This window comes from Protopterus annectens, chromosome 15.part0 (genome assembly GCF_019279795.1).
Source record: "Protopterus annectens isolate FY-2018-M chromosome 15.part0, PAN1.0, whole genome shotgun sequence".
Lineage (NCBI taxonomy): Eukaryota > Metazoa > Chordata > Ceratodontiformes > Protopteridae > Protopterus > Protopterus annectens.
The window spans coordinates 224,275,512-224,301,370 of record NC_056749.1 but is presented as its reverse complement, the minus strand read 5'-3'; the positions used below and the strand labels follow the sequence as shown (position 1 = coordinate 224,301,370).

The following is a 25,859-nucleotide window of genomic DNA, read 5'->3' as shown; positions in this document are numbered from 1 at the left end:
AGCTGCTTGCTCGCACTGGCACATCAATGGTTTATGCAGTCTGAGATCCAACTTAAAGTAATTTTAGAAAATGTCAAACCCTTTCTCTGACGCATGAAGGAGAATACTTGATCTGACTTCCTGAAGGACTTTGTCCTGTTCAGACAGAACTTTAGACTTCTTTGTACAACCATATAGTACATTATGCATTCTCCTTTGTTTTGATAGTTTAAGAAAAAGACAGGCACGATGTATCATGTGGTTCAGGTTGGTCTCCATCACAACCTATGGCATGCAGGGGGGGGTCAGAGTATACAACATAACTGAAATCTTGTGGAACATCATGCTGGGAGGATGTTTATTGGTTAGTTCCTGCAGTTTAGATATTTCTCTGTCTAATGTAACAGCCACCAAGAAAAAAAGAGAGAGAGAGAGGGGAGTTTTGCAGGAATAGACATTTTGTGTCCGCCAAGGAGAAAGGTTTGAAGGATGCTCAGGTTAGGGATTCTAAAAACAAGTACAAGTTACAAGGAGAAGGGGAGCCCTTATTTAAGACCTTAGGTGGAAGGCTCCTTTCAGGAAAGTCTTGCTTGGTGTTAAGGCAGCCAGGCAAAGTACTTATTCACCTTGGTGATAGTAGGAGATGGTGCCCAGATGTACCTTCAAGGATGAGTCACTAATGCCTGTACTTAATAGTTCAGACAGATAATGCACAATATGCTGCATCTGGGTATTCCATGGAGAGAAGCTTTGTTTGGTGGCCCACCACACAAAATGTTTTCATTTCCTGGCATATGTGCATTGCATGGATGGTCCTTTTGAAGAAGTATTTCTTTAACCTCTACTGAATATTGTAGGTCACTATATTTAAGTTGTGGCAGCCATACTACTAGTTTAAGCATGTGAATGTTTGGGTGCTGTTTGATGGAATGGGTGCCATGAAGCCAAGATTTTGGATGGGTTAAGTATGAGGGTGCCATTCTGTATGAAGCAATTATCAAAAGAAACCATAGCTGAAAAATACTGACTCACTAGAATAATTTCTGATTTATACTGCTTCATCTTTTGCATTATCCTATGGTGGTGGTGGGGGATGGTATGCATGAGAGAGTCATGAAGATCAAGACTGTATAAGGGCATCATTTACTGGACGGTTGGTTCCCAGAAATAGTGAGAACTAGGAATTATATTTTGCATTCTTCAGAAATGCAGGAAAGCAATCAATGGACAGCCCCATCTGTTTAACTGTTTGCTGGCAATGGTTGGGTGCAGTGACCATTCATGGGGCTGCATGATAGCATGTCTGAGGCTATTTGTAAATAAGATGGATTCTCCTGGGAAGTGAACAGCCACCAAAAATCAGGACATTGTCTAGTACCTAAATGCACAGCTTGATGACTTCCCTGGACAGTGGAAAGACGTGGGTACCCCTTGTTTGTTGATATACCACACTACAGACCGTGTGTACTGCTAGGAGTCTGATGGAATGAATGGCTAAAAAGACTTCAATGCTAAAAGAAGAAAGTTTGGATTCTTGTGACAAGTGGCGCCTTTATGTTGTAAAGTCCTGATAATGCCCTAAAACCTACAGAGGAAACATCTGTGATACAGACAGGTCACTATTATATCATCGGAAGGACAGTAAATTGAACAACATTTTGTTGAACGTGTTGTTTGTTGAACTATTATTGAGATCACATTGTGGTAAGGATCAGGAAATTTGCCTTCTCCACTGTACTGTGCTCTGAGTTGTTGTATATAATTAGCCAGGGGGTGGGATTTGATTAACAGCATTTCCAATGAAATGCTGTTCACTGAAGTGACAGTTCGATGATATAATATAGACCTGGTACAAACACATTGGGTGTGGTCCTGTAAATGGTTTTCCCTTGGTTAGCACTGTAAACACCACCTTGAGAATGGATGCTCATGCTGTGTGCTAATGGAGAGACTACTGTAAAAGGCTCACACAAGTGTATGTGAAATATGACTGGTATGGTGGCCTTCATATGTCTAAGCAGTTTGAGGATGCATGCTCTCTGACTCCTTGAGATAACACAGCACCTGCCCAAGTAAAATTGGATGAGTTTTGAGCTGCGTCTGGTTCTGGAATGATCTATGCTGACTGGCATCCAAAAAGCTTCCAAGGAAGGCAATGCACTGAGTGGTAATCAGTTGTGATTTGGACAGGTTGAGGGCAATCCCCAAGCAAGTAGAACAGTTAAGAGAAAGCGAAAGTTATGTACTTAACGTAATGGCAAATCCATGTTGTCTTCTGTCCAATTCAACCTGTGGGTTATTGGATCCAATGTTGGGCATTCTAGGGTCTTAATCCTGGGAGCTCCACTTCCTCTACCCAAAGAACCCTGTTCTCCTCAGATAAAGTTTTCTATGAACTGCTCCCACTGAAAAAATATCAGACCTGACTAACATGTTAACAAAAAGGCAACAGGTAAAAGGGAAAACAGACAAGGACCCATACAGGGCAGCTCATAAACCATGCACCAGACTAATTAGGAGCACTCAGCTAACAACTATGACACTTTGGGGCAGGGGGGTTGGAGGAAGCTAACATAACTTTCTTAACTGATGCTGTCTTGTCATTCCAGTTTCAAACTATGGGGCAAAGTCCCCAGACAAAGAAAACCCCAAGGAGACCCTACAAGAGCACATTCTGCAAAATGGTGGAATCAAATGAAGCTCTACAACTAGCCTAAATATCTAACGTGTAATAGGAGACAAAAATATGAGTGCTACACCAGGTAGTTGCAGCACAAATATAATCGAGAGAGACTTGCGAGAAAAAAGGCAGTAGAAGTAGCCACTACACTAGTCAAATAGTCTCTTGACTTTGTAAGCAAGGACATTTCCTTCAAACAGTACACAAATGAGATACAGTTGGGAGAGCTATTTGGATAGGGTCACCTTAGAAATAGGCTTTCTGAATTGGAAAAGGAAAAACAGTTGGGACATATTTTCTAAAACATTTAGTTGCAAAGAAATAGAACCCGAGCTGTCTATGTACATCCAAACAATGATGCAAATACTCTCTCTTGTTAATGAAATTTGGAAAGATGACTGGCAAGTGAATTGCTTTGTTCAAAGTAAACTCCGAGGTGACTTTGGGCAAATACCAGTCAAAAAGTCTAGGATGGCATCCAAAGGGACAAGACAGAGATCCAAGTCATAAACTTTAAAGTTGCTAGAACAACAGGATTTGTCTTAGCATGCATTTTCTGAAGGATTTGAAGACAAACTCAAATGTATGTCATCATAAATTTACTTTATTACTCAGTGATCTGCAATTAGTTATGTACAAAATAACATCCTCAGAAAGGTCTAAGAACGTAATTTCCCAAGTCACCACAGAAGGGGAAGGGTGGTGGGTGGAGGAATGGAAGGAGATGGACCACATACATCTATCGTTATGGTAACATAACTAATTGATGTAATGTGGTCTCATCTCCCTATTCATTACTTACTGATGACAGCACACTAGCACCCTATCTATCTGGGAGGCTCATACTCAAAAAATACTCCCTGAGCAGGAAGAAAGCCCAAAGGGCCTGATGCCATGCAGCTCCAGCTTGTACTGAGAATAAAGGAAGGTGTCCAAGAGAGCCAGATGTCAGTCAGCACAGAAGAGAGATCCAAAGAGAGCCTAGCGATAAGCTAATAGCCCTGCCATAATGAGCTTGAATCGGAATGAGGAAAAAAAGGTGCTTAGATGCCTGCTATAATAAAAAGAAAATAAATACGTAATCCACCTAGCAGCTCTTAGTCAGGTATCACAGCTCTGTTCTTCTTGTCTGATTCTCTGAAAGGACACAAACAATTGATCCGATTTCCTGTGGAGTGTCCTAAAGGTCTATAGCCTTAGCTGTCTCTGCTGTCATCCAGCTGGTGATTTGAAAATTCCGCTTTTTTTGAAAAAACTTGGGATTCAATGGATATGAAGAAGACAAAAGGAAGGAAGATTAAACAGGAAGGAAGGAAGGGTTGAGTCTCAAGGAAACCCTATCAATCAATCCTATCTTTATCTGGAATAGGGGCTTGAAGGGGAAGCTCCCTGAAGCTGAAGCTGCCTGAAAATGTGTAGCTGTCTTCAAGACAGATATTTTAATTCACAAATGGCAAAGTGGCAGCTGCAGACAAGGGGGCTGTGAAGGGGTCTAGATTATGTGCTTGAGCCCAAATAGCAAATCTCCTCCATTGGCTAGAGTATATTTTCCTAGTGGATGACTTGTGGGAGGAAGACAGGATATGTACCACCTCAGGCGAAAAAGAGTGCAGTCTGACTAAGGATGGAAGTGGAGAAGCCAAGCTGTCAACCTGAGGGTTCGTAGTGATGGATGGAACTGCCCCGACAGATGAGCCAATAGGTCTGGAGCTGGGTCTAGAGTCCAAGGGCCATCCACTGTGTACTTCTGAAGAAAAGGAAACCAAACTTGACGGGGCCAGTGTGGTGCGATTAAAATCATCTTGCTTCCCAAAGAAGTTGCCTTCTGAATCACTCTTGACAATAGAGGAAATGGAGGAAAGGCATAAAGCAGACCGGGGGGCCAATCGTGGACTAGAGCGTCCCTGGGTGACTCCCCCTGAGGGGGGAGCAGAGTGAAGTACCTGCTGCATTTGGCATTGAGGGGACTGGCAAACAGATCGCAGCAATGTTGATCCCACCTGGAGAAGATCTGAGTTGCAAATTGGTCGTTCAGGGACCACTCGTGAGGCATCAGAATAGCTCTACTTAGCCTGTCTACTATCACATTGGACTTCCCCGGAATGTGCGTTGCCACTAGAAAACGTTGGGAAGACACCGCCCAGTTCCACACTCTCATGGTCTCTCTGCAGAGGGGATAGGACTTGGTTTCTCCCTGCTTGTTCAAGTACCACACGACTGACATGCTGTCGTAAAGAATAGCAATCGTTCCCTTGGGAAGAGAGCTCTGAAGTGCTTGCAACACTAGTAGCACTGCCCTCATCTCTAGGACACTGATGTGCAAGTGTACCTCGTGGTCCTGCCACGTGCCTTGGACCGTTCTGCCCAGATAATGCCCCCCCCACCCTATCTGGGAAGCGTCCATGGTCACTGTGGCGGTAGGAGACTGGGGGGTCAGGGGGCTCCCTTTGTCCAGATTGGGTGAATGAAGCCACCAACGTAGGTCCTGTCGGCATTGTTCCGTGATAAGAATCGGATGAGACAGAGGAAATTCCTGAAAGGACCACTGGACCGGCAGAAGCCACTGTAGGATCCGCATATGTAGCCTGGCTAGCGGTACTAGCATGATGGTAGCCGCCATTGATCCTAGTAGTTGAAGAACAAGTCTGGCCTGGACTATCTTGAGGGGTAGTAAGGCCAAAACTTGAGCCTGTAGCACTTTTATTCTTTCTGCTGGAAGAAAAGCCCTCATTTGGACGGAGTCTAGCTCTGCGCCGATAAATGCAACACGCTGTGATGGCCGCAAGACAGATTTTTCCCAGTTGAAGGTAATCCCTAGGTATTGGCCCAATGTGATGGTAGCCTTCGTTGCTCGAACGAGTAGATGCCTGGTGGGAGCGGTGAGAAGCCAGTCATCCAGATATGGAAACACCTGGAATCCCTGACGTCTCAGGTGAGCTGTCACCACTGCTAAATATTTGGTAAACACCCTAGGGGCTGTGGTGAGACCAAAGGGCAGGGCACAAAACTGGAAATGACTGGCTCCCAGCCGGAAGCTTGGGTGACTCCTGGATGCCTTATTTATCTTCATGTGGTAGTAGGCATCCTTGAGGTCGATGGAGCACATCCATACTCCTTTTTCCAATAAGGGAAAAATGGACTGAAGAGTGACCATTCGGAACTTGGACTTCAGGACGAAGCGGTTTAAACGGATGAGATCCAGGATGGATCTCAGGTCCCCTGTTCTTTTCGGCACCAAAAATAATCTTGAGTAAGTTCCTGATCCGATCTGGTCTGAGGGGACTGGTTGGATGACTCCTTTTTCCAGCAGTTTTGAGACCTCTAGCGCTGCTTGATCCCTTTGACTGTGTGGAACGTCTAGGATTTTCTTGGATGAGGGAGGGAACGTGATAAAGGGAATGGTGTAACCTCCGGTAATTATTCGGAGCACCCTTCAATCCTGAGTGATGCTTTCCCAGGCTTGAGGGTGCCTCGAAAAACGGCCCCCGACCGGCTTCGGAGTAGCACAGTTGGGCAGTTCCTCAGGGACGTTGGTAGGAGGATCCACGAAAGGATTTGCGGTCTCCTGAGTTGTGGGGGCCTCCGCCGCCCCTCGGGTGACGCCTTCCAGAGTAATTCCCCCCCTCCTCTGCCCCTGGAGGGGGGGGTTAACATGATTGGCAGGGAAAGACTTCTGAGACTTCCTGAACCACATCTTCCCTCCCCTCTGTGTCTTGGGATAAGGCCTAGAGGGAAGCGAAAAATGGGCCCCTACAGCAGACGAAGTCTTACCCTCCTGCTCACATCTGGTGAGAGTGTCTTTCACTTTGGGGCCAAAGAGTGAGGACCCATCGAAGGGAGCGTCCATGAAGGAAGACTTGAAGGCCTCCGTGAAGTGACACAGGCGCATCCAGGCTTGCCTCCTGAGGGCTAAGCCTGAGCTAGCTGCCATACCCGGCCCCTTGGCCGCATAGGATATGAGCCTCATGGACGAGTTGACAACAGAGGAAAGGGTAGACAATTGGGCGTTGACAGTCTGATTCACCGCCTCAAGCAAGTTACCCGAAAGGGTATCTCCCAATTCTTTGAAGAGATCCCTTTGGAGCCGAGTAAAGTGACAAAGGTAGCTCAACGACCGCAGGGTAAAGGTCGCTGAAGACAGGGTATGCTTCCCATACTGATCCATACTCCTGGACTCCTTGTTAGGAGGATGAACGGAAGCAGAAGCCTCTGCAACTTCTTGCTGAGTGGCAGACGCCACCACCATGGCATCTACAGGAACTCCTTTAGTTAAGAACTCTTTTCCTTGGGGTGCAGACAAAAACTTGTTTGGGCGGCTGGGTACCGGTTCCACGGAGTCAGGGTGTTCCCACACCCTTCAACAAATAAGGTCCAACAGTTCGTCTAAGGGCGGAGACACCAAGGAGGCGGAAGGTCGGGCTCTGAAGGCCTTGAGGAAGACCGACACCTCCTCAGAGGGGGGTTTTGGAAGGCCAATCGCCTCTCTGCCTCAAAATCTCCAGGATGTCAGAGAATGAGACATCGGAGGACTATTTAGGGGACCCCTCTGCATCATCGAGGTCGGTATCTGAGGCGACTGACTCGTCAGGGAGTCTATGTGCTTCCTCTTGCACAATTTCTTTCCGGGAGGCTCCTCAGGCAAGGACTCTGAAGGGCCTTCAGAAAGCTGGGGACCACGCATGGGGGTATCCTCAGGCCTTGGAGCCCCGTTTTCCACTGATGGGGGGGCATCAGAGGCTCTAGCCGGGGTGTCCTGGGAAGGAGTGGCTGACTCAAGTGATGTCACTGAGGACCTGGCCAGTGCGCTCCTCATGGCCTCGAAGGCGGGTCCACCAGAATCTGAGGACCGACCAGTCTCCGAAACCATAATCGGAGTCGGGGTTCCCCTAGCCGATGCACCAAGAGGGAGACTCGGAGCTGAGGTTTGGAGTCCCGATGTATCCCCCTCGGGTCCGACCGAGGAAACCAGAGTACCGAAATCAGAAGATGGAACCGAGAAGGTTGAAGCCGAGATCGGAACCGAAAGGCCCAACGGGGGTATCGGGGCCGACCCAAGGACCTCACTCGAGGCAGCGCACTCTGGCTCCGACGACACAGAGGTGCTCGGAGGAGGAATGATTGGAACCGACAAGAGGGCAGGCTCCGGAGCCAACATGGTTGGAGCCGAAAATAATTTAGTCAACACCGGCGACTGGAGGAGCCTCTGTACCACCCTATCCACATCCCAATCAGACAACCTGGAAGACTTGGAGGACACAGAAGGGGGTCGAGAAATCTTTTCAAAAGGAACCAGCATAAGACTAGGAGAATGCCTCCGAATTGGCTCCAGTACCACAGAAACTTCCTGCGGCGCCGACACCAATGGAGTCGACTCCGACACCGAAATACTGCCCTGTGGCTCCAAGGCCAATGGAGCCGAGGAAGGTGAAACTGTCTTCAACCTCTTCTCCGATGGCTCCGAAGAACTAGACGGAGCCGGAGACCTCTTTTTTGATTTAGGCTTAGATTTTCCACTAGGGGAAGAAGATTACAAAGTTTCTTCAAAGGCAGGTTTTACAAAGCCCTTGAGAATCAATTTGTTTTTTCTCTCTTGCAAGACTCTGGAACTAAAAGAGTGACACACGCTACATGACACTTGCTGGGAAGGAGAATGTTCCTGCACACAAACTGTCTACCAGAATGTTGGATTTCCCTGGGATGTAAACTGCATTCAGAAGCTGCTTAGAGCACATTGCCCATTGCAAAACCCTCATGGCCTCTCGACACAGAGGATTGGAATGAGTTTCTTGTTGCTTGTTCAGGTACAAAGCCACAGACGTGTTTATTTGGATGGCAATCAGAGTCCTGGGGAGAAGGTACTGAAATATAGTACTGAAATATCTACAACACTAGAAGAATCATTCGCATTCTCCAAGACATTGTTGAGAAGACTGGCCTCACAACTTGACCAGGTCCCTTAACAGTCTTCCCTTCTGAAAGCCCCCACCTCCACCCCAGGAGGGAAGTATCTATTGTGACTGTGGCCTTCGAATGGGGAAGAACAAAAAGCTGCCCTGTTGCAACCAGCTGCGAGTTGAACCCCCTCTCATTGTGGATGTGACAAATGTTTACTGAGGATGCTAGAAAGTCCATGGGATGTGTGAGATACCACCAGTAAGCTCCTACAGTCCCTGTAATACTCTCATAGGGAACCTTGCTAGAAGACAGATAGATGCTGCCATATACCAAGGAGCTATAGAACCACGTGCCGAAACTTTGGGAACCTGAAGAATGTGGGACACCTGCCAGCAAAGGGAAGTTGGTCTGGATAAGGGGAGTTAGACTATCTGACAGACTGTATCCAAATAGCAGTCTATAAATTCCACTACCTGTACTGGTTCCAGACTGCATTTTTTATGATTCACCATAATTCCTAAGGACAGACACAGCTGGAGTAAGGAATCTCAAGTGTTGATGAGAGATGCTTTTGGGGAAGAGGTGAGGAGACAATTTGCCCAGGCACTGAAACTGAAACACCTAGAATCCCCACAGTTTGTGCCAATCTGCCACTACTGCCATGAATTTTGTAAACACTTGGGGAGCTGTGGTAAGACTAAAGGGCAGAGCTCTAAACAGGCAATGATTGGCTCCCACACAAAAGCACAGAAATCTCCCACAGTACCTCACTATCTTTATGTTAGGCATCCTTAAGATTTATTGAACCCATCCAGTCGCCCTTCCTCAGGAGAGGTGCAATGGACTGCAATGTGACCATCTGAAACTTGGTATGTTTGACAAAATGGTTCAATCTGTTGAGATCCAGAATTGTTCTGACATCCTTGTTCTTCCTTTGAACCAAAAAAGAACCTGGAATAGATCCTGGATCATCACTGGAACAGATCCTGGATCATCACTGGTCTGGTAGGACCTCTTGGATGACTCAGTTGGCTAGCTGCGTTTGGACTTCAACTGCTGCATCCCTTCTCTGATGGGGTGGCACATCTGGAAGAGATTTCTGGGAATCTTTTGGAGTATATAAAAAGGGAATTGTATAGCTTCTGGACATGTCTGTCAACACCCAATCATCTGAAGTGATGGCCTCCCATTCTTTTGGATGGTAAACTAAGTGACTGCAGACTGTCTCCGGAACATGGTAGACAGGCAACACAACAGGTGTACTGAAAAAGGCCTCCCAGAAAAAAGCTCTGTAGAATCCTTGGTACTGTCGAACACCTCTGTTGCATGGGCGGTGTCCATTATGGTTCCCACTCTGTTGTGGGAAAAACCTCCCCCACAAGTGTCCTGAAAAAGCTGCTGTACTTTACAAAAAAAAAAAAAAAAAAGAGAGAGAGAGACAGAGATAGAGATGTTTGCTCCCTTTCTGTTTCCTGCAGTAGGATCATTGATGGGTGGCAATGCTCACTCCTACCACAGTCAGTCTTTCCATCCTGGTCAGTCATGAATAATGTCTCCTAAACCTTTGGGCCAAAAAGGGAAAAACAGCCGAATGCAGAATTGATGAAGGATGCTTTAAAACAGTTTGCAAAACTACACTAATGCATGCAGGTATGGTGGCACAAAGTGATGTTGGTGCTTGCTGTCAAAGATGTTCCACCAGCTACATTAGTCAACAGACATATGGGAACATTTATGATAGACTGCACAACTGACAACTGAGGCTCCAGAGTTTTCTGTGTCTCTGGGGACTGATGGGTATTCACCATATTCAACACTTCAAAAATTAGGTCCTATTAAAGAAGTCTTGTTAAATGAGCAAGTTTGTTGAGTATACACAAAGCAAATGTTGCTGAAATGTATGTGTGCTTTCCTAAGTGGTCCAAAGCCAAAGACTCCTGGTTGGGAGAATGGACAGACTACAATTCTTCAGAGATGCGCTTTACTATGGTGGCGGTTACCACAGCAATCTCATCCACTGGACCCTTACTCCAGTGGGGTCTGTCGTTATGTGGGGCCAAAATCCTATCTAAGCCTCTGAGACACCAGGTCAATTAGGGTACCCAGAGGGAGGTATCCTCGACATGGATGCATCCACATCAAAGGTCTCCAGAAACAACCTCTTCCTGGGAAGGAGCTTCTGTGGTCCATCCCCCATGCTCGTTCAATAAATGTACGAGATTGCAGAAAGAGGCATCATCACAAAGATTTAGTTGAGCCCCCCCCCTTCATCAAGATCAGTGCCCCCAGTGAGGGATTCATCCAAGAATCCAAGCGCTTCCTCAAACTTCCTCTTATTCTTTCTATGCCCCCCCTCAACTTGAAAGGGCTCCCAAAAGTAACCAGAGGCCTTGAATGCAGGGAAACCTAGGGAACCAAAGGCAAGGGCTGCCACAGAGCCAGCTGATGCACATCCACAGGCACAGAAGCAGGGGAAAGGGTATGATCTGAAGTTTGATGCCAACACTCCAAGCAAATGATATCTGAAGAGAAAAGGGTACTATGAACAGAGGAGGCAGAGCTCTCTGGCTGAAGATTCTCGAATGGTCAGTGTCATATCTGCTAACCCACAGGATGAAGCTGGACAGAAAAGACAACACTGCATCTGGGTTTATTCCATTAGCAGCTGTTAGACTGGTGCAGCTAGGAGGCAATCATCTAGGTACGGGAACATTAAGGTTTCCTACAGTCTCTGGTGAGCTGAAACTATAAGCATACACTTGATAAAAACCCAGAAGACTGCATTAAGGCCAAATGGCAGGTTTCTAAATTGGTAGTGATTAGCTCTTACCCTGAAGCCCAGATACCTTATTTCTACATAAAAACAGAGAAATCAAGTAGTGTTTTGAATGTCTTGAAGCAGACCCAGTCTCCTCTGGTTAGGCAGCTTGACAGGGGAGGACTGCTTGCACCATATCACGTGGAAAGTTTTATTGTGTTCAAGGTGGTTTAGACTGTTGGGAAATAATAAGGCCCTGAGGTCTCAGTATTTTCTGTCACCAAAAAGATTCCTGAGAAGTCTTGGCCTTTATAGTCTGGCACAACCTCTCGAATGGCTCCATTTACCAGAGAGTTTAAATTCTGAATTGCATGCTTCTTTATATGGGATGGATTGGCACACATGACAGGGTTCTATTCAGGCAGGAGAGTTTTACGAATGGAATCTTGTAACTTCAGGATATTACACCCCTTAGCCACTTGTCTTTTGTGATGGGCAACCATCTGGATGCATGGAAGGCAACTGTCCCCCAATTATCTGGGTGCTGTTGACTTTTAATCAATGGCCTGGTACACACTAACTTGTAGCCATTTCCTCTTCCTAAGCAGGGGGCTGTTTCCATTATTGTTGGGGACCTTGTCTCTGCCCTTTCCTATTTCCATTTAGTGAAGCTGATGCAGGGTGTGCTAAAGCAACATCTGAAACTGACTTCTATTTGTTCTTGAGAGCTTCGTTTTAGGGATGGAATTTAACTCAACTCAGCTGTGTGCGTCTTACCCTGTTCTTCAATATTTTAAGTGCTTTTTCATTAATTCACCAAACCGAAGATCTGTGAAAGTGGAATCCATAAAGTCTGTCTGTAAATCCTACACAAAATTAGTAAGCCAGAGCCAGTGAGGCATACTGACCATAGCAAAGCTGAATGCCAAGTTTCCAATCAAGCCTCATTTATACTGTAACCCACAAACACTATATGCATCATGAGCAATGAGGATGTGTCAGTAAGGGCATGTATCTCTTCTGTTCAAATCATAAGGGCTGTCACAGGCTCTTGTAAGGATCCAGTTAACAAGGTCCAAATGAAAGGAGATAAGAGTGGGTACTTCAGTATCCTTGAAAAAGGGGCTGAGGAACAGAACATATACTTCCCTAATGTGTCCATGGGCCTGGACTCCCTGTTTGGAAGATGAATAGGTGGTGCCCGAGGCACAGGAGTTCTACAAAGGGCAGCTGCACTAAGCAAGGGGTCTACTTTTGATTTTTCTGAATAGACTTTTGAGACTTTGGAGTGGGGGGGGGTCCTATCTGCTTTTCATGGATTGGGGGTATTGAAGTTATTTCAGGTCGCCTTCAAGGCAATCTTCATCAAATCCACCAAGGACCGAACTAGCCAGATGGTGTGAAGGGTGAACTGACAGGCACCTGCAATGTCCTCTAAGCATTTCCTTTGTCATGTATTATAGCAAATTTTGGATCCTTGGGGGAAGACAGTTGACAATGAATCCTCTTCATCCTCCCAATCAGAGGTTTGAATATCTTCTTGTAAACTGCATAATCCTTGGTCTTGGCTAGAGCTTTGTGTGTCGTTTAATGGATGGTTCAGAAACAAAGGGGAAGGCAGGGCATTTTTGGATTCTATGTAGTGATGAAGACCATGGGAGTTGTCAGTTCCCTTGGGACAGGCTCTGGTTCTACCATCTGCACCTGATGGACTACTATATGTGCAAGCAATTGTGTATAAATGGCTATATCCTGGAAGTGTTATGGCACATGCTAGAGTGTTGAGCCAACATTCAGCCTGGACTCCAAATTACCAGGGTACAGGTAGCCATTGTTGGGGTGGAGGAGGGCTACTGTAACCTAAGAGGCAAAGGCCGATGCAGGAGGATACATGAAGATGAAGGTGCTGAGGTGGAAGTGTTCTGGCATGTTTGTGGACCCATGGCATATGTCATGGGAAAAAGGGTTGTGACTGCACCATCAGCTATGCAATGGACTCTGAATATTGCAGCACTGGTGACACTAGCTGTAACTATCTAAATCAAGACAATAAGAGTTGTGAATGGATCCTGGAAGCCAAGATGTGGCCCATCACCAGGAAGGCCACTGACACTGAAAGAAGATGGCCAAATGCACTAGTCAGCACGGAATGTCAAAGGGAAAGGCCAATGGCTTCTCAGTGTCTGCAGTCCCTAGTACCAGAAAATAATGGCTGCTAGGCTCTCCCCTCGCATTCTATACTGCCTAAGCCAGCTCTTTCAAACCTGTCTAAGGAATTGGGAAAGGGATAGCATGAGAAGTTTCACTCTCTCTCTGCCCTAGCATTAGACCTGCATCCTTGGGGGGAGGGCCATGTTTTACTTTGGGATACTTCCTGTTGAAGACAATGTGCTGCAGCACTGCCCATGGACATAAAAATGACCAGTACAGGATGAAGGCGTTACAGCAAAAAGGAAATGCATACTTTTAATGGCCTAACTTGCCAATGGGATTCAAGGAAGAGCTTCAGTCACCACAGCCTTCAACTTCTCGATGGACGATTTCTTAGATGTAAGAAAGCACAGACAAGTTGACTTTGAACAATACAAGTGATATCCAAGCTGCTGGACATTCATGAAGCAGAAGATGGTTCACCTGATAAGCCTACCATTAGTTTACTTTTCAGTCATCACTAGATGGCCCCATTAAATCCATGGCAAACAGGGCATACAGAAATGCTGAGCTTTAAGAAGGAAAATAAAATACTTGGACTGCTCACTGCTGGATCTATCGGAGCTTCACAGATGTACATAATGAACATGAGCTACACAATTTTGTAGCCAGGGAGTGGGCCAGATTGAAGCCTACAGGCCACTCCATAAGGAAAAAATGACTTGCCAATCAAACAGGAGGAAAAATAGTGCAGGGAAAAGATCAGCTTAATTGACCAAATAGGTGGACTGGCATTTGCATAGAACTAGATGGAATAAAGCAATGACAATTGACAGCTACAAGCTGGGACGGGGTTTTATTTTTTACTCTAAACAGCAAAGCATGAAGAAATGGAGATCAGAGAAGAAGGGGGATCGCAGGAGCTTGACAGACTAAGAAAGGTTATGCACCAAGCAGTTGTAGTGCCTGTGAAACCAAGTCATGAATGTTTACAAGGATATCTACTTGCTACAAGATCAATATGCCGTAAAGTTATATTACAGAGTGGATGTATGGGGACTGGTGTCCAGCAGCAGCTGAGTAATGTCCCATTTCTATGGCCTGACTTACTTGAGAAGCTGACATTGCACTCTCTCTCAAATGGCCAGGACATAAGGGAATGCGAAGACTGAAGACACTAGGGCTAAGTAAGCTGTGCCTCTCTGGGACTAACACCCACATATTTATGTGGGACTGACAGGGTCACTAGGGCCACATTTTTTCTGCTAACTTTTTTTTGCCTTTTTCTTTTTTTCCATTCTTCGATGGTGCTTTTCTACTGGGGATTTTTTTAAGTTAAGCTCACCAGAAGACTGTTTTGCTGAGGGAGGTATAGGTGTCCCCTAATCCAATCACTGAACGTTTTCTATGCTCCAGGCAGATTCAGAGAGTTTTGGGCAGAAAAGCAAACTTTTCTTATTAAAAGTCGTAATCTTTTCTATCTGTGACAACATGGTTCTTGGGGGGGAAAAGTGTCTTCCAAGAAATATGGAATAACTTCAAAAATACAGTAATAATGAAAATCAAGAAGCTTAAAACAGTAACTAAGAAAACAATTTTCCAAGGCTAATAGTTTGCTCTTTTATGAAAGCTACCTGGAAGAAGCAGATAAGAGTAATGAAAAAGTCTGTACTCCCCCCTCCCCCCTACAGAGTGTCATACTGATGTTCTCAATAAGTGGAGGAAACTGGTTCCCCCCTCCAGAGACAGCAGGTGGCTACAAACTTCAAGCCATTGGAATGTACACCTGCTTTCTAATTCCTATGTATAAGAAATAAGCTATCCTTATACTAAACATTGTTTAGTGCAGTAAGCATTATTTTACTATCCATATTTATTGTGCAAGTGTGTTTATATGTCTATACAAGCATACCTGGATATGCAAATATAGGTGCATTCTGAATCATACACACTGGCAGAAGCCCATCCACTGCCCATTACACTTTTTATGACCTCTCTAGGGTTAAGGTTGGGAGGTGGTTAAACTTCCTAGAGTTGTCGTACCAGCATTGCTTTTTAATTCAATATTCTGCTCCAAGGCACACCACACACATGGTCCTCAGTTATTAGCCACTCACTCTTTTGCGTGTCCTGGGACAGAAGCAACTCCTTCTTGCTCTGTCTGCTTGCTTACTCTACGATTTTTTAAGGAATTGCTGAAGTGGTGACAGGATCCCAGAATCTTCCTCAGAGGAGTAGCTTGTAAGTCAGCCAGTTTGCTGACACAGACAAAAGGTGTTTTATCATGCAGCCAGTAACTCAGATTTGGAAATGTACTCTGGCTGCTGAAAAACTAGCCCTGGAGGACAGGTTTCTCCAGGCTTGTTCAAAACACATGGTAGTGTGCGACACTGTGACATATACCGCTGACTGCATGGTACTTAGTGGTGGATACCTTTATGAATATTTTAGAAGGACATGCACAGTGGCTATTGCCATTACAAATCTACATTTTCAGGTAAACGGTAAAAAAAATGCCACCAGAACAAAGAATGCTTCAACAATGCTGCACTAGGAAATGCTAACATTCCTTATTAAGTACAGGTCATTAATAGCCAGCAGTCACTCGCAGATAATGTGTTTAACCATTTTTCCTCCTCTGACTCACTGTGATATGCCCAGATGGCAAAAAAATGGCAAACTTTGTAGGCAGGGATAATGGCTGAAAGAAGTAGATGGTCTAGCTGTCTTTAGGAAGTTGTGAGATCAAAAAAGAGGAGAGGTATGTGAAGGCCATCAGCCATAGCCTACCCTGCCCAAGCCACCCCACCAGATCTTATCCCACTATCTGAACCCATCATTAGCAGTGAATCAAAATGCCCTACTCAGGAATCCCCCCCCCCCGGCTCTATCCAAGCAAGCAAGGGCAACTGCTCCCTTTGGACCAAATCTCCCATTTGGGAGTATATCAACAAGCTCCCTCCTAACCACAACGGACACAACTATCTTTTTTCCTGAAGCTCCATCAGTCACCAGAGCCACTAATCAAACCCGGTTCAGCTGGGCCTTAGTTAGGACTTTCTCTCTCTGTCACTGAAGCAGCTTCAGCTCTAGTCAACTTTAAGTAGTCATCTGTTTATGCTTGATTCTGTACTGTAGTTCACGTTATAACATTCTTCGCCTTTACAACCATTACGGTTTAATAGTGTCACTTTTGATGCAAGCAATAAATGTTTCAGGCAGCAAAAGGCCAGTTCCCCTCAGCATCTGTGCACTAAGCATAAAGGCAGTACTACTACATTTTAAATTCTATGGATACATGATTTAGGATCTGACCTGGATGGGATTTTCTTCAGCTGGTCGTATCTCACGACGTCTACCTTCCAGCCGTCTGATGTTTCCAGGATACCCACTAATTACATCGATAGTTCCTCCAAGCTTCCTATATAGACATGTTACAATATCTATTACTGCTTCATCCCAATATAATGCTTATCTGCAATACCTTTAATTACTTTATATAGCTTCATAAACATAAAAATTATATTAAACAAATCTTTTGAAAATCCACATTAAATTTCGTTTCAAACTTCAAACCATCTCTGAAGCAATTACTTACCATTTCAATGCATTTCCTTGGAAAATAATATCTGAAAATGTTCATGATTATTACTTATCTGCCATTCTGGCTGTCATGTGAGTTAGGCAATGCACAAGTGGGTGAGAGACAGAATAAGTAAATGAATTTGAGTAGTAAGGAAAAGATCAGAAGCCTTGGCAAACTCTGGTTTAATCGTATAAGCCTACAGCAAAATCAGAATTATGGCCTCTACATCGGCAGACCGCATGACAGAGATCTTCTACAGAAGAATTGGTCATTCAGAAATGCTGGAGTACTGCAAGACAGCAATTGTGGTAATTCTGTACTAGAGGGGAAGAAGAAACAACCTACGGAAGTACAGGCCTTTTACTTCAGTGACAGGGAAAGTCTCAGAAAGAATCCTGATGGGAAGGCTGGAAGAATTTCTACAGGAAAGTAACTGCTATAACAGCAGTCAACATAGGTTTGTGGACAAAAGGAGTTCAGTCAAATCTGATCCATTTTCAGGATGAGGTTTTTACAGTAAGCCTCTGGCTCTGCTCCACATAGAAGGCAGATAAGAAAATTGGATGGGCAGGGGTTATAATCACAACTGAGGAACTGGGTATATGTAATGATAAATGGTAGTACAGAGTGTTGTGGTGACAGGGACATAGGAATTACAGAAGTAATTAAAGCAGTACTGCAAAGGCCTATGTTGGGACAAGTACTTTTTTGACTCAGAATAATGCAGGGAAAATAAAGAACTGAATCAACCTTTTTGCAGATGACACAAAACAGTTGCACCCAGTGGAAGATTTTTTTTTTGGGGGGGTGGAGTCTAATTAAAGTTTTGAAAGGGAAGAAAGATGGCAGCTGAGGTAAAATGCAAATAAATGCTAAGTACTGCACTTCAGGCACAACAACCCTGGTGTGAAGCATCAGCTAAGAGAGGAAATGATGACAACAGAAAAGGGAAAGGATCTGAAGCTGTTTACCACACCTGGATCAGACCACCAGAAGCCGAGGGAAAAAGCAGATGCAGCAGCACAAACATGTTGGGCTGTATTTTCAGAAGGGGATAGATTAAAAAAAAAAAAAAACTTTTACTCTACAAAATCTTGGTTAGACATTACACTGTTGGAAAGAATTCAGAAGAAACATCTGTGGGATGGACAGGAAGAAATATGAACAGATGGTACAGTTCTTCTTACTGAAACTATAAGACAAAGGGGAGGTACAGCACTGTTCTACAAGATCAATACAGTAAGACGCAAATAGATAATTCTGAACAAGAATGGGGGGGGGGGACACAAGCAGCAACTGTAGGGCTAACTACTTCCAGGATCTTTGGAATTACTTTTCCAAAGAAATGGGAAGGTAGTTAATGGACTACTGGAATGGGTGGAGGTGAAGGAATTCACACTGGCATTCAAAGGGGCATGAGACAAGTGGTTAAAAGATAAGAGAACATTTGGGATGGAGAGCAAGTAGAATGTTAAGGCATTTAAAATACCATATTAGAAAGGCTTATTGTCTTTTTATACTATCAAGCAAATATCTCCAGGCTTTCCCTACTAGGAACACAAGTTGTGTAAACTGGGTCAGTCCTTTAGTACAAGTAAACCAGTAGCTGTCCAAGAACGGGCAATCAGAAAGTGAAACTGGTTTAACAAGGAAGGTAGAGTGGGACACGACAGGACCTGAAGTGAAGGAAAGATTTTTTTTTTTTACTACAATATGTACTTTCTCCTTCTGTCAGCAACGGACTATACACATGGCTCATAGCAGCACACTAACCAGCAGTACAAGCTACTAATGTCCTTATGGTGGCTATTTCTTACTTCCTCATTAAGATGATTAGGTAATGTGAGCAAACTGACAAAGTTTAAAAAGTACTAAAAAATGCCTAATTGCTTTTTTCACTCTTACTCTACAATGAGTTTACTAATGACATGTACAGTATTCTACAGAACAAGTGTGATTCCACTCTATGCCACATATTTCAGAGTCAGTAGGTCACAAGAGATTCATCCCTATGCCACATACCTCAGAGTTTCTGGCTCAAATGAAACATATGCCAGGGAACTGTAATATTTCAGACTGCAAATTATTTTCATATGTACTTTACTAATGTTAAGTGTTACTTAATCTCTTGCCGAAATCATGACTGAAATGGGTCTATCTTGAAACAGCCCTAATTGCTTAGTTACCACATAAGAAATCAAGGTACTGTATACATATATATATATATATCTACACACATATATATATATAGCAAACTAGTTCTATTCAAAAAGAATGTCCATCGTCCAGCGTGGTAAAAGTGCAGCATAAATCTAAGATATTTATTAACAGCCTGCCCTGTATTAAACTAATTTCTGTAAGTTGTAACTAGAAGGCTAATAAAATTACATTATGAAACAGCTAAACTGTTTCTTTCTAGTTAGCCCTAGCAATAATTTTAATAATCCCCAAAGAGTACATAAAATAAACACAAACTACATTGGGAATAACTGAAGTGCTTACAAGATTCTATGAAGTTCCAGCTTCTCAGCAAGGCTGACAGACAATCTTTGAAGATTACACGCAGGCATGATGCTGACCAGACTGCAAAATAAAGCAGAGACAGCAAGCAAGCTGGTAAACAAGTGGTTAATAAATACCAGCATAACCCTAAACTTATATTCATGGAAGCAACAGATATACTTTTTATTTTACCTTGTTAAGGCCATGTACTTTACTGTGCACTTAAATGGCATTATAAAGTAGTTCAATATCAATGTTCTACTACTCACCTACATCTAAGCACAGGACTGAATAGTTCAGTTACTGATTATGCAACAACTGACCCAGCACAAAACAGTCAGTAAGAAAGTTTTGGTTTAATGGTTAAATAATGCACATGGATGAAAAGGATAAGTTAAAATATGGATATGACAAACAATTAAGCACAATGTCAAAACTAACCTGGGATCTGAAAATCCAACAACTGGGGTTACATTCTCTACCAACCCTTTATATATATATATATATATATATATATATATATATATATATATATATATATATATATATATATATATATACATATAGTGCGCACACTGCTTAAAACAGATGCAGATGACTCACATTATTTTAGATTTGAGGATAAACACTGCGTGCAGAAGAAGCATACTGAACGTAGTAAGCAGCATGCTTAATTTTTAACTGTTTCATGCAAATGGTGGCCGCAGTGGTGCAGCGGTTAGCGTTGTCGCCTCACAACAAGAGATCCTCCGGTTTGATTCTCTGCTGAGGTGTCTTCTGTACGGAGTCTGCATGCCCTCCCACTGGTCACATGGGTTTCCTCTCATTTTTCAAAGACATGCAGTAGGTGGACTGGACACTAGGAATTGGCTGTAGGTGAGTGTGTGTGAGTGGTGCGAATGAACTAACATGACAGGGCTAGCCACCCGATGGTGTAAACCTTGGCTTGAGAGGATTGTCAATGATGAAGTGACACTCCAACCCCATGTGCAAAATAGGAAAAAGGTGTTGAGGATGGAGCATGGATTATGCAAACATCTGCTAGTAGAGTAATATTTTGATTCATAAACCATGACACTGGAAAAGAAAAACAAAAATTAAAAAAGGTACATGCTGACAATGAAACAATGCACTATACTACTTGAGGAAGTGATCTAACTTTTGACCAACACGGGTCCGCTGTTGTAATAAAAATTCTTCTGTATTGCACAGCTTATAAATAAATGGGTTGTGTCTAGATCTAGGGATGTCACTGCCCCCCTTTATTCAGCCCTCATTGTAGGCCAATCATTAAATATAATGCTCCCTCTGGTATGTATCAGTCCAGACACATGCCAACACCTGGAATGTCCATAAAGATACCTTACTAAAAGGATACAAAAGCCTAAACCGCATGTCCTGCTTGGACCAACTCAAACCCTGTCACTATACTCAGTATCCTACAGACTGCTAATAGGTGACCTGAGTCTGCCATACAAGGCATTCTCCAACCCATTACTAATAGATTTACTAATCAGCAAGTCAGATGTCATTAGAAATACTCAGTTTAGGAATCTAAACCTCTTCTGCAACATCAACAGAATAACAAAAAATAAAAAACGAATAGTGCAAACTTTAAAAAACCTGAAAAAATAAAGCAGAATGTATTTGGACTGTGCAATAATAATACTAAGTACTTATTAATACTGTGTGGCAATTTTATGTATTTTATAGTTATTTGTTTTATATGTATAGAGATGTGGATGAGTGTTTATTTAAATATTTCAGGGAGGGTGCAATGATGTCATTCATGAATTATGTATGTAATAGGAAAGTGGGAAGTTTTGATAGTGGGACAATGATTGGTTGATGAAAAATGTAAATATATATTTATTTGGTGTTGTGATTTCATAGGTTCATAGGTTCATACTAGGCTATCTGCCCTAGGGCATTTATAAGCCTAGCCAGAGTGTGTTTGGCTTTCACCACCCATTTTAAATTAATTTTGCTATGTCCTTTTTCGAGGTTAGTAATACTGTGCCTCTGTCTAACAGTGACACAGAAGTGATACCCGGGGTAAACCTACGATCTCCCATCCACTCATCAAGATTCCTCTTGAAGAGAGTCAATGAGGGACTCTGCCTAACCTGGACTGGGATTTTATTCCAGAGTGAAGGTAGCCTCTGGGTTATGAATCTGTCCCTCCAGCATGTCCTATTTATTTCAGTGCTGAGGTTCAAGTCTCTTGAGCGCGTAGCTCGATGGGATTTGGATTTTCTGAGGTGCAGCATGTCCATTAATTCCAGGTTGGACATGGCTTTATACGTCAGGCACAGATCGCCTCTGAGCAGGTGGTATGCCACTAAGTAGAGCTGGAGTTTCTTTAACCGGGCAGCATATGGCATCTGTTTGAGCCCTTTGATCCTCTTGGTGAGGTACTTTTGGGGTCTTTCCAGTTGCTGCAGTTGTCTGGTAAGGTACATCCCAAAAGGGGCATTGTACTCAATTATGGGCCTGATGAGGGATGAGTAAAGAGACATGATGACCTCCCCTGATCTAGATGTGAATCCCTTCATGACCAGGTGGGCTATATAAAATGTTTTTCTAACCATTTTGGCCACGTGGTTGTCAAATGAGAGATTGCTATCAACTTGGGTCCCCAGGTCCCTAATTACTTCTTATGTACTTAATGGATTACCACCTATGTGGTAATTTGTGGGCACTTTGTTTTTGCCAAAGGGGATGACTATACACTTTTTGGCATTTAGCTTGAGGCCATGGCTCTGGCACCAGTTGTCTGTTTCTATGAGGCCCTTTTGGAGGATGCTTGTGTCGGCTGGAGAGTCGATTATGGCGCCCAGTTTGCAGTCATCTGCGAACTTGGTCAGCCACAGTCCTTCCGTGTTGGCCTGTACCTCCAAGAAATATATACCGAACAAGAGAGGTCCCAGGACTGAGCCTTGTGGAACGCCACTTGTAACTGGTTTGGAGTCTGACATGGTTCCAGCAATTCTAACCATGTGGGTTCTGTCCTTGAGCCAGTTTGCAACCCATCTAGTGACATAGGGGTTTATATTTAAGCTGGAGAGCTTATCTATAATGCCCGAGTGGGGTATCGTATCGAAGGCTTTTGCGAGGTCCAGGTAGGCTGTGTGGACCACCTTCCCCTCGTCAATGGCCTTGGTGACTGTTTCAAAGAAATCAACCAGGTTTAAGAAGCAGGATCTGCCCTTAAAGCTGAACTGGGTAGGATCCAGTGTCTGTAGGTCCCCAATATCTTTATTTATGAGGTCCATGATGATCCTTTCCATAGCTTTGCAGACCAAGCTAGTCAGGCTTATGGGGCGATAGTTTACAGGATCCGTTGAGGCACCACCTTTGTGGAGAGGGACCACTGTTGCTGTACGCCACTCTTTGGGTACATATCCTGTAGTAAGGCTGAGATTGAACAGTAGTTTTATGTTTGGGTTTAGCTCTTCTTGGAGTTCATGTAGGACGCAGCCCAGAACACAGTCTGGTCCCATTGATGCTGTGTGTTTTGCTTTGGAGAGGGCAGCTCTTACCTGAGCATCTGAGATGTCAGGGGGGCAGCACTCTGCTGGGATAGATATTTGCCCTTTTGGCGGGGGGGGGGGGGGTTTGCGCTGAACCTGTCAGCTGGGATTGTTGGCAATGTCTGTGGGTTCGGTGTATTTTTTGTCATTTTGGACTAATTCTGAGCATATCTGGGAATTCCCACCCAGGTTCCTAACATAACTAAAGAAAGCCTTGTGATTATCCTTAGTGTCCTGTGCAATTTTTCTCTCGAAGCTGGCCTTAGACAATTTTATGAGTGCCCATAGTTTTTTGCTAATACTGATCAGAGATGCCTTCCCTTTTTGGGATTTTGCTCTATCATGTAGTAGCTTCCTCCTTCTATTGTATAGTTTGTTTATGGCTGGGGTCCACCAGACAAGACATCTGCCTTTGGAGGATTGGGTCTTGGTTTTATTTGGGATTGCATGATCCATGCATTCCTGAAGGTGTTCATAGAATGCGTTTATAAAGGATTCTGCGGTCTGGGACGTATTTTCCACAGGCCCGGGGGCTTTGAAGGATTCCATCTCGGTTTTGAGGAGTGTGAAATTTGCTTTAGAGAAGTTTTTCACTGTGGATTTCAGGGCAGGGGGTGGAGTCGGGATGTGAATATCCAGTGAGATTAGTTTATGGTCTGATCTTACCAGTGAGGGATACACTTCTGGTCTGGAGCATAGAGTCCCCATGTTGGTGATGATCAGGTCCAGTATGTTTTCCCCTCTTGTGGGAGTGGTAACAAGTTGTTCCACAGCATTTGAGTTCACAAATTCTAGGAACCTTTGGGCTAGGGTGTTGGAGCTAGAGTAATGCTCCCAGTCTATGTTTGGGTAGTTGAAGTCGCCCAATATAATGGTGTTTGGAGAGACCTTCATATTTTCCAGTGTTCTCAGGAAGGCCGAGTGGGGTTCCTGGGTTTGAGAGGGTGGTCTGTAGCAGGCTATAAACTGGAAGGCAGTTTTACCCACTGTTAGTTGCACATGGACAGTCTCTGATGCTTCGTGCTGTGCCACCAATCTGGAGGTGTGGGTATCTTTGACGAATATTGATACTCCCCCTCCTTTTGTGGTACGGTCCAAGTTTTGGGGCCGAAAAGCATGGTATGAGGTATAACCTGGTAGTGCTGGGGTGCTCTCGGGAGCCTTGAACCAGGTTTCTGTTACTGCACAGATATTGATGTTCTCCATGCTAAGGAGAGTTTCGAGTGCGTGCATCTTGAGGTTTAGACTTCTGGCGTTGAGTAGCATTACTCTTAGTTTCTTATCCCTTGTGATACCTATAGATGTGGGTTTGTCTTTTGAGCCTTGCCTAAAAAAGGCACTATGGGGGTAGCAAGAGCCTTTGCCAATATCCGAAAGCCCAGGGGTGACAGGTGCAAGCCGTCCCTAGTGAAGCATCATGGCTTGTCGAGCATGTCATCCCAGGCTGACAGGCATTGGATCCCCTTTGAATGACACTAATACTTAAGCCAATTGTTGAAATTGATCATCTTGTCTTCATATTGTGGCATCATTCTTGGTGAGGGTAAGATGCTACTCAAGGTCAGGGTCATACCGGCCTGGGCTACATGCTCAGAGAGCGCCTCTATGTCTCTTTTCATGTAGTCCAGGAGGTACATCTCAGGTCATTCACACCAGCATGGACAATGACTGAGTCATATTTGTACTTGCCTTGGAGTGACCTGAGTACTTGTGTTATGTGGTGGATCCTAGTACCAGTCAGGCAGCTCACCATGACCTTCTCCTTGTTCAGCCTGGTGAGCGGGATGTCAGTGTGCCTGACGATAGAGTCACCTATTACAAGTGTATAAGGTGTGTTGTTTAGCCTTAAGGGCTGTGACTGTTCGGCACACTGGCTTTGTGAGCTATGTGTTGCACGTGTTTTGTTTTGGGGTAGTGATTGCTTGGATATCTGCTTTGGAGGTTTCTGCTGCTTAGGCAGATTTTTATTTAGAGCCTCCGAGTATGTTTTTGTGTGTTTATGTGTTTGGTTTGCTGTCGTGGTAGGTTTATGTGAGACTGGAATTGTAGTGAGTGCGGTTTCCTTCTCCTCCTGACTGGTTTCGCCAGTACTGAGTTGAGAGAGCTTAGCCTCCAGTATGGCTATATGGTTGCATCTCTCACATGTGTTGGAATTTGTTGGGAGGAGGAGAGGGTTGTCTGTGTACATGAGGCAGTTGTAATATTGCCTCAAGATTCCCAGATTCACCAGCTGGACCGGAGAGGAGATTGACAACTGGCCTTTGGACATGCTAGAATAGTATTGGGAATTCCTTTATAATTGAAAAAAAGGGCCAATGGGGAACGAGGTACTCAAGGGGAGTTTGTGAGGGTGTAGTGCTTTTAATTTGTTAGTGCTGACTTATATAATTGCTTTAGTGAGCAAGTGCCAGGTAACTTAAATGCAATGTGTTACAGGTAACAAATGCAAAAACGACAAACAGTAACTTTCTTTCAAGTGAAACAAGGAAATAAGTACAGTAAAGCAATGCAGATATCACTAGGGATCCACAGAAGCGCTGAAAAGCCACGTTTTAGGTGGAATTAGCGTTTCAGGGAAATAAGCATACAAACAAAGCTAGATTCAGCAGGCCTGGATCTAGTCTATGCTACAGCAAACAAGGTGTACCAATTTCAGTAAGAAGCAGTTCAAATATGCAGGCACTATAAGCCTTTAACCAGAAATTCCCAGCTCAGAAGGGCAGAGTCCAGCCTCTCCTCCCACAAGAGTGCAGACCACGAACCCTTTTAATGTAA

The 25,859-nt window shown here is 44.2% G+C and overlaps 1 protein-coding gene across 1 annotated transcript in view; it reads right to left on the bottom strand.

The window, feature by feature from the left end:
• Nucleotides 1-25,859, bottom strand: part of LOC122790151 (pre-mRNA 3'-end-processing factor FIP1-like) — a gene marked incomplete in the record, with an annotated part of 1,284,544 nt that overhangs the window by 724,411 nt on the left and 534,274 nt on the right. The window contains 2 exon segments of the mRNA XM_044057737.1: nt 16,779-16,884; nt 19,552-19,632. Coding sequence (XP_043913672.1) covers nt 16,779-16,884; nt 19,552-19,632 — 187 coding nt within the window.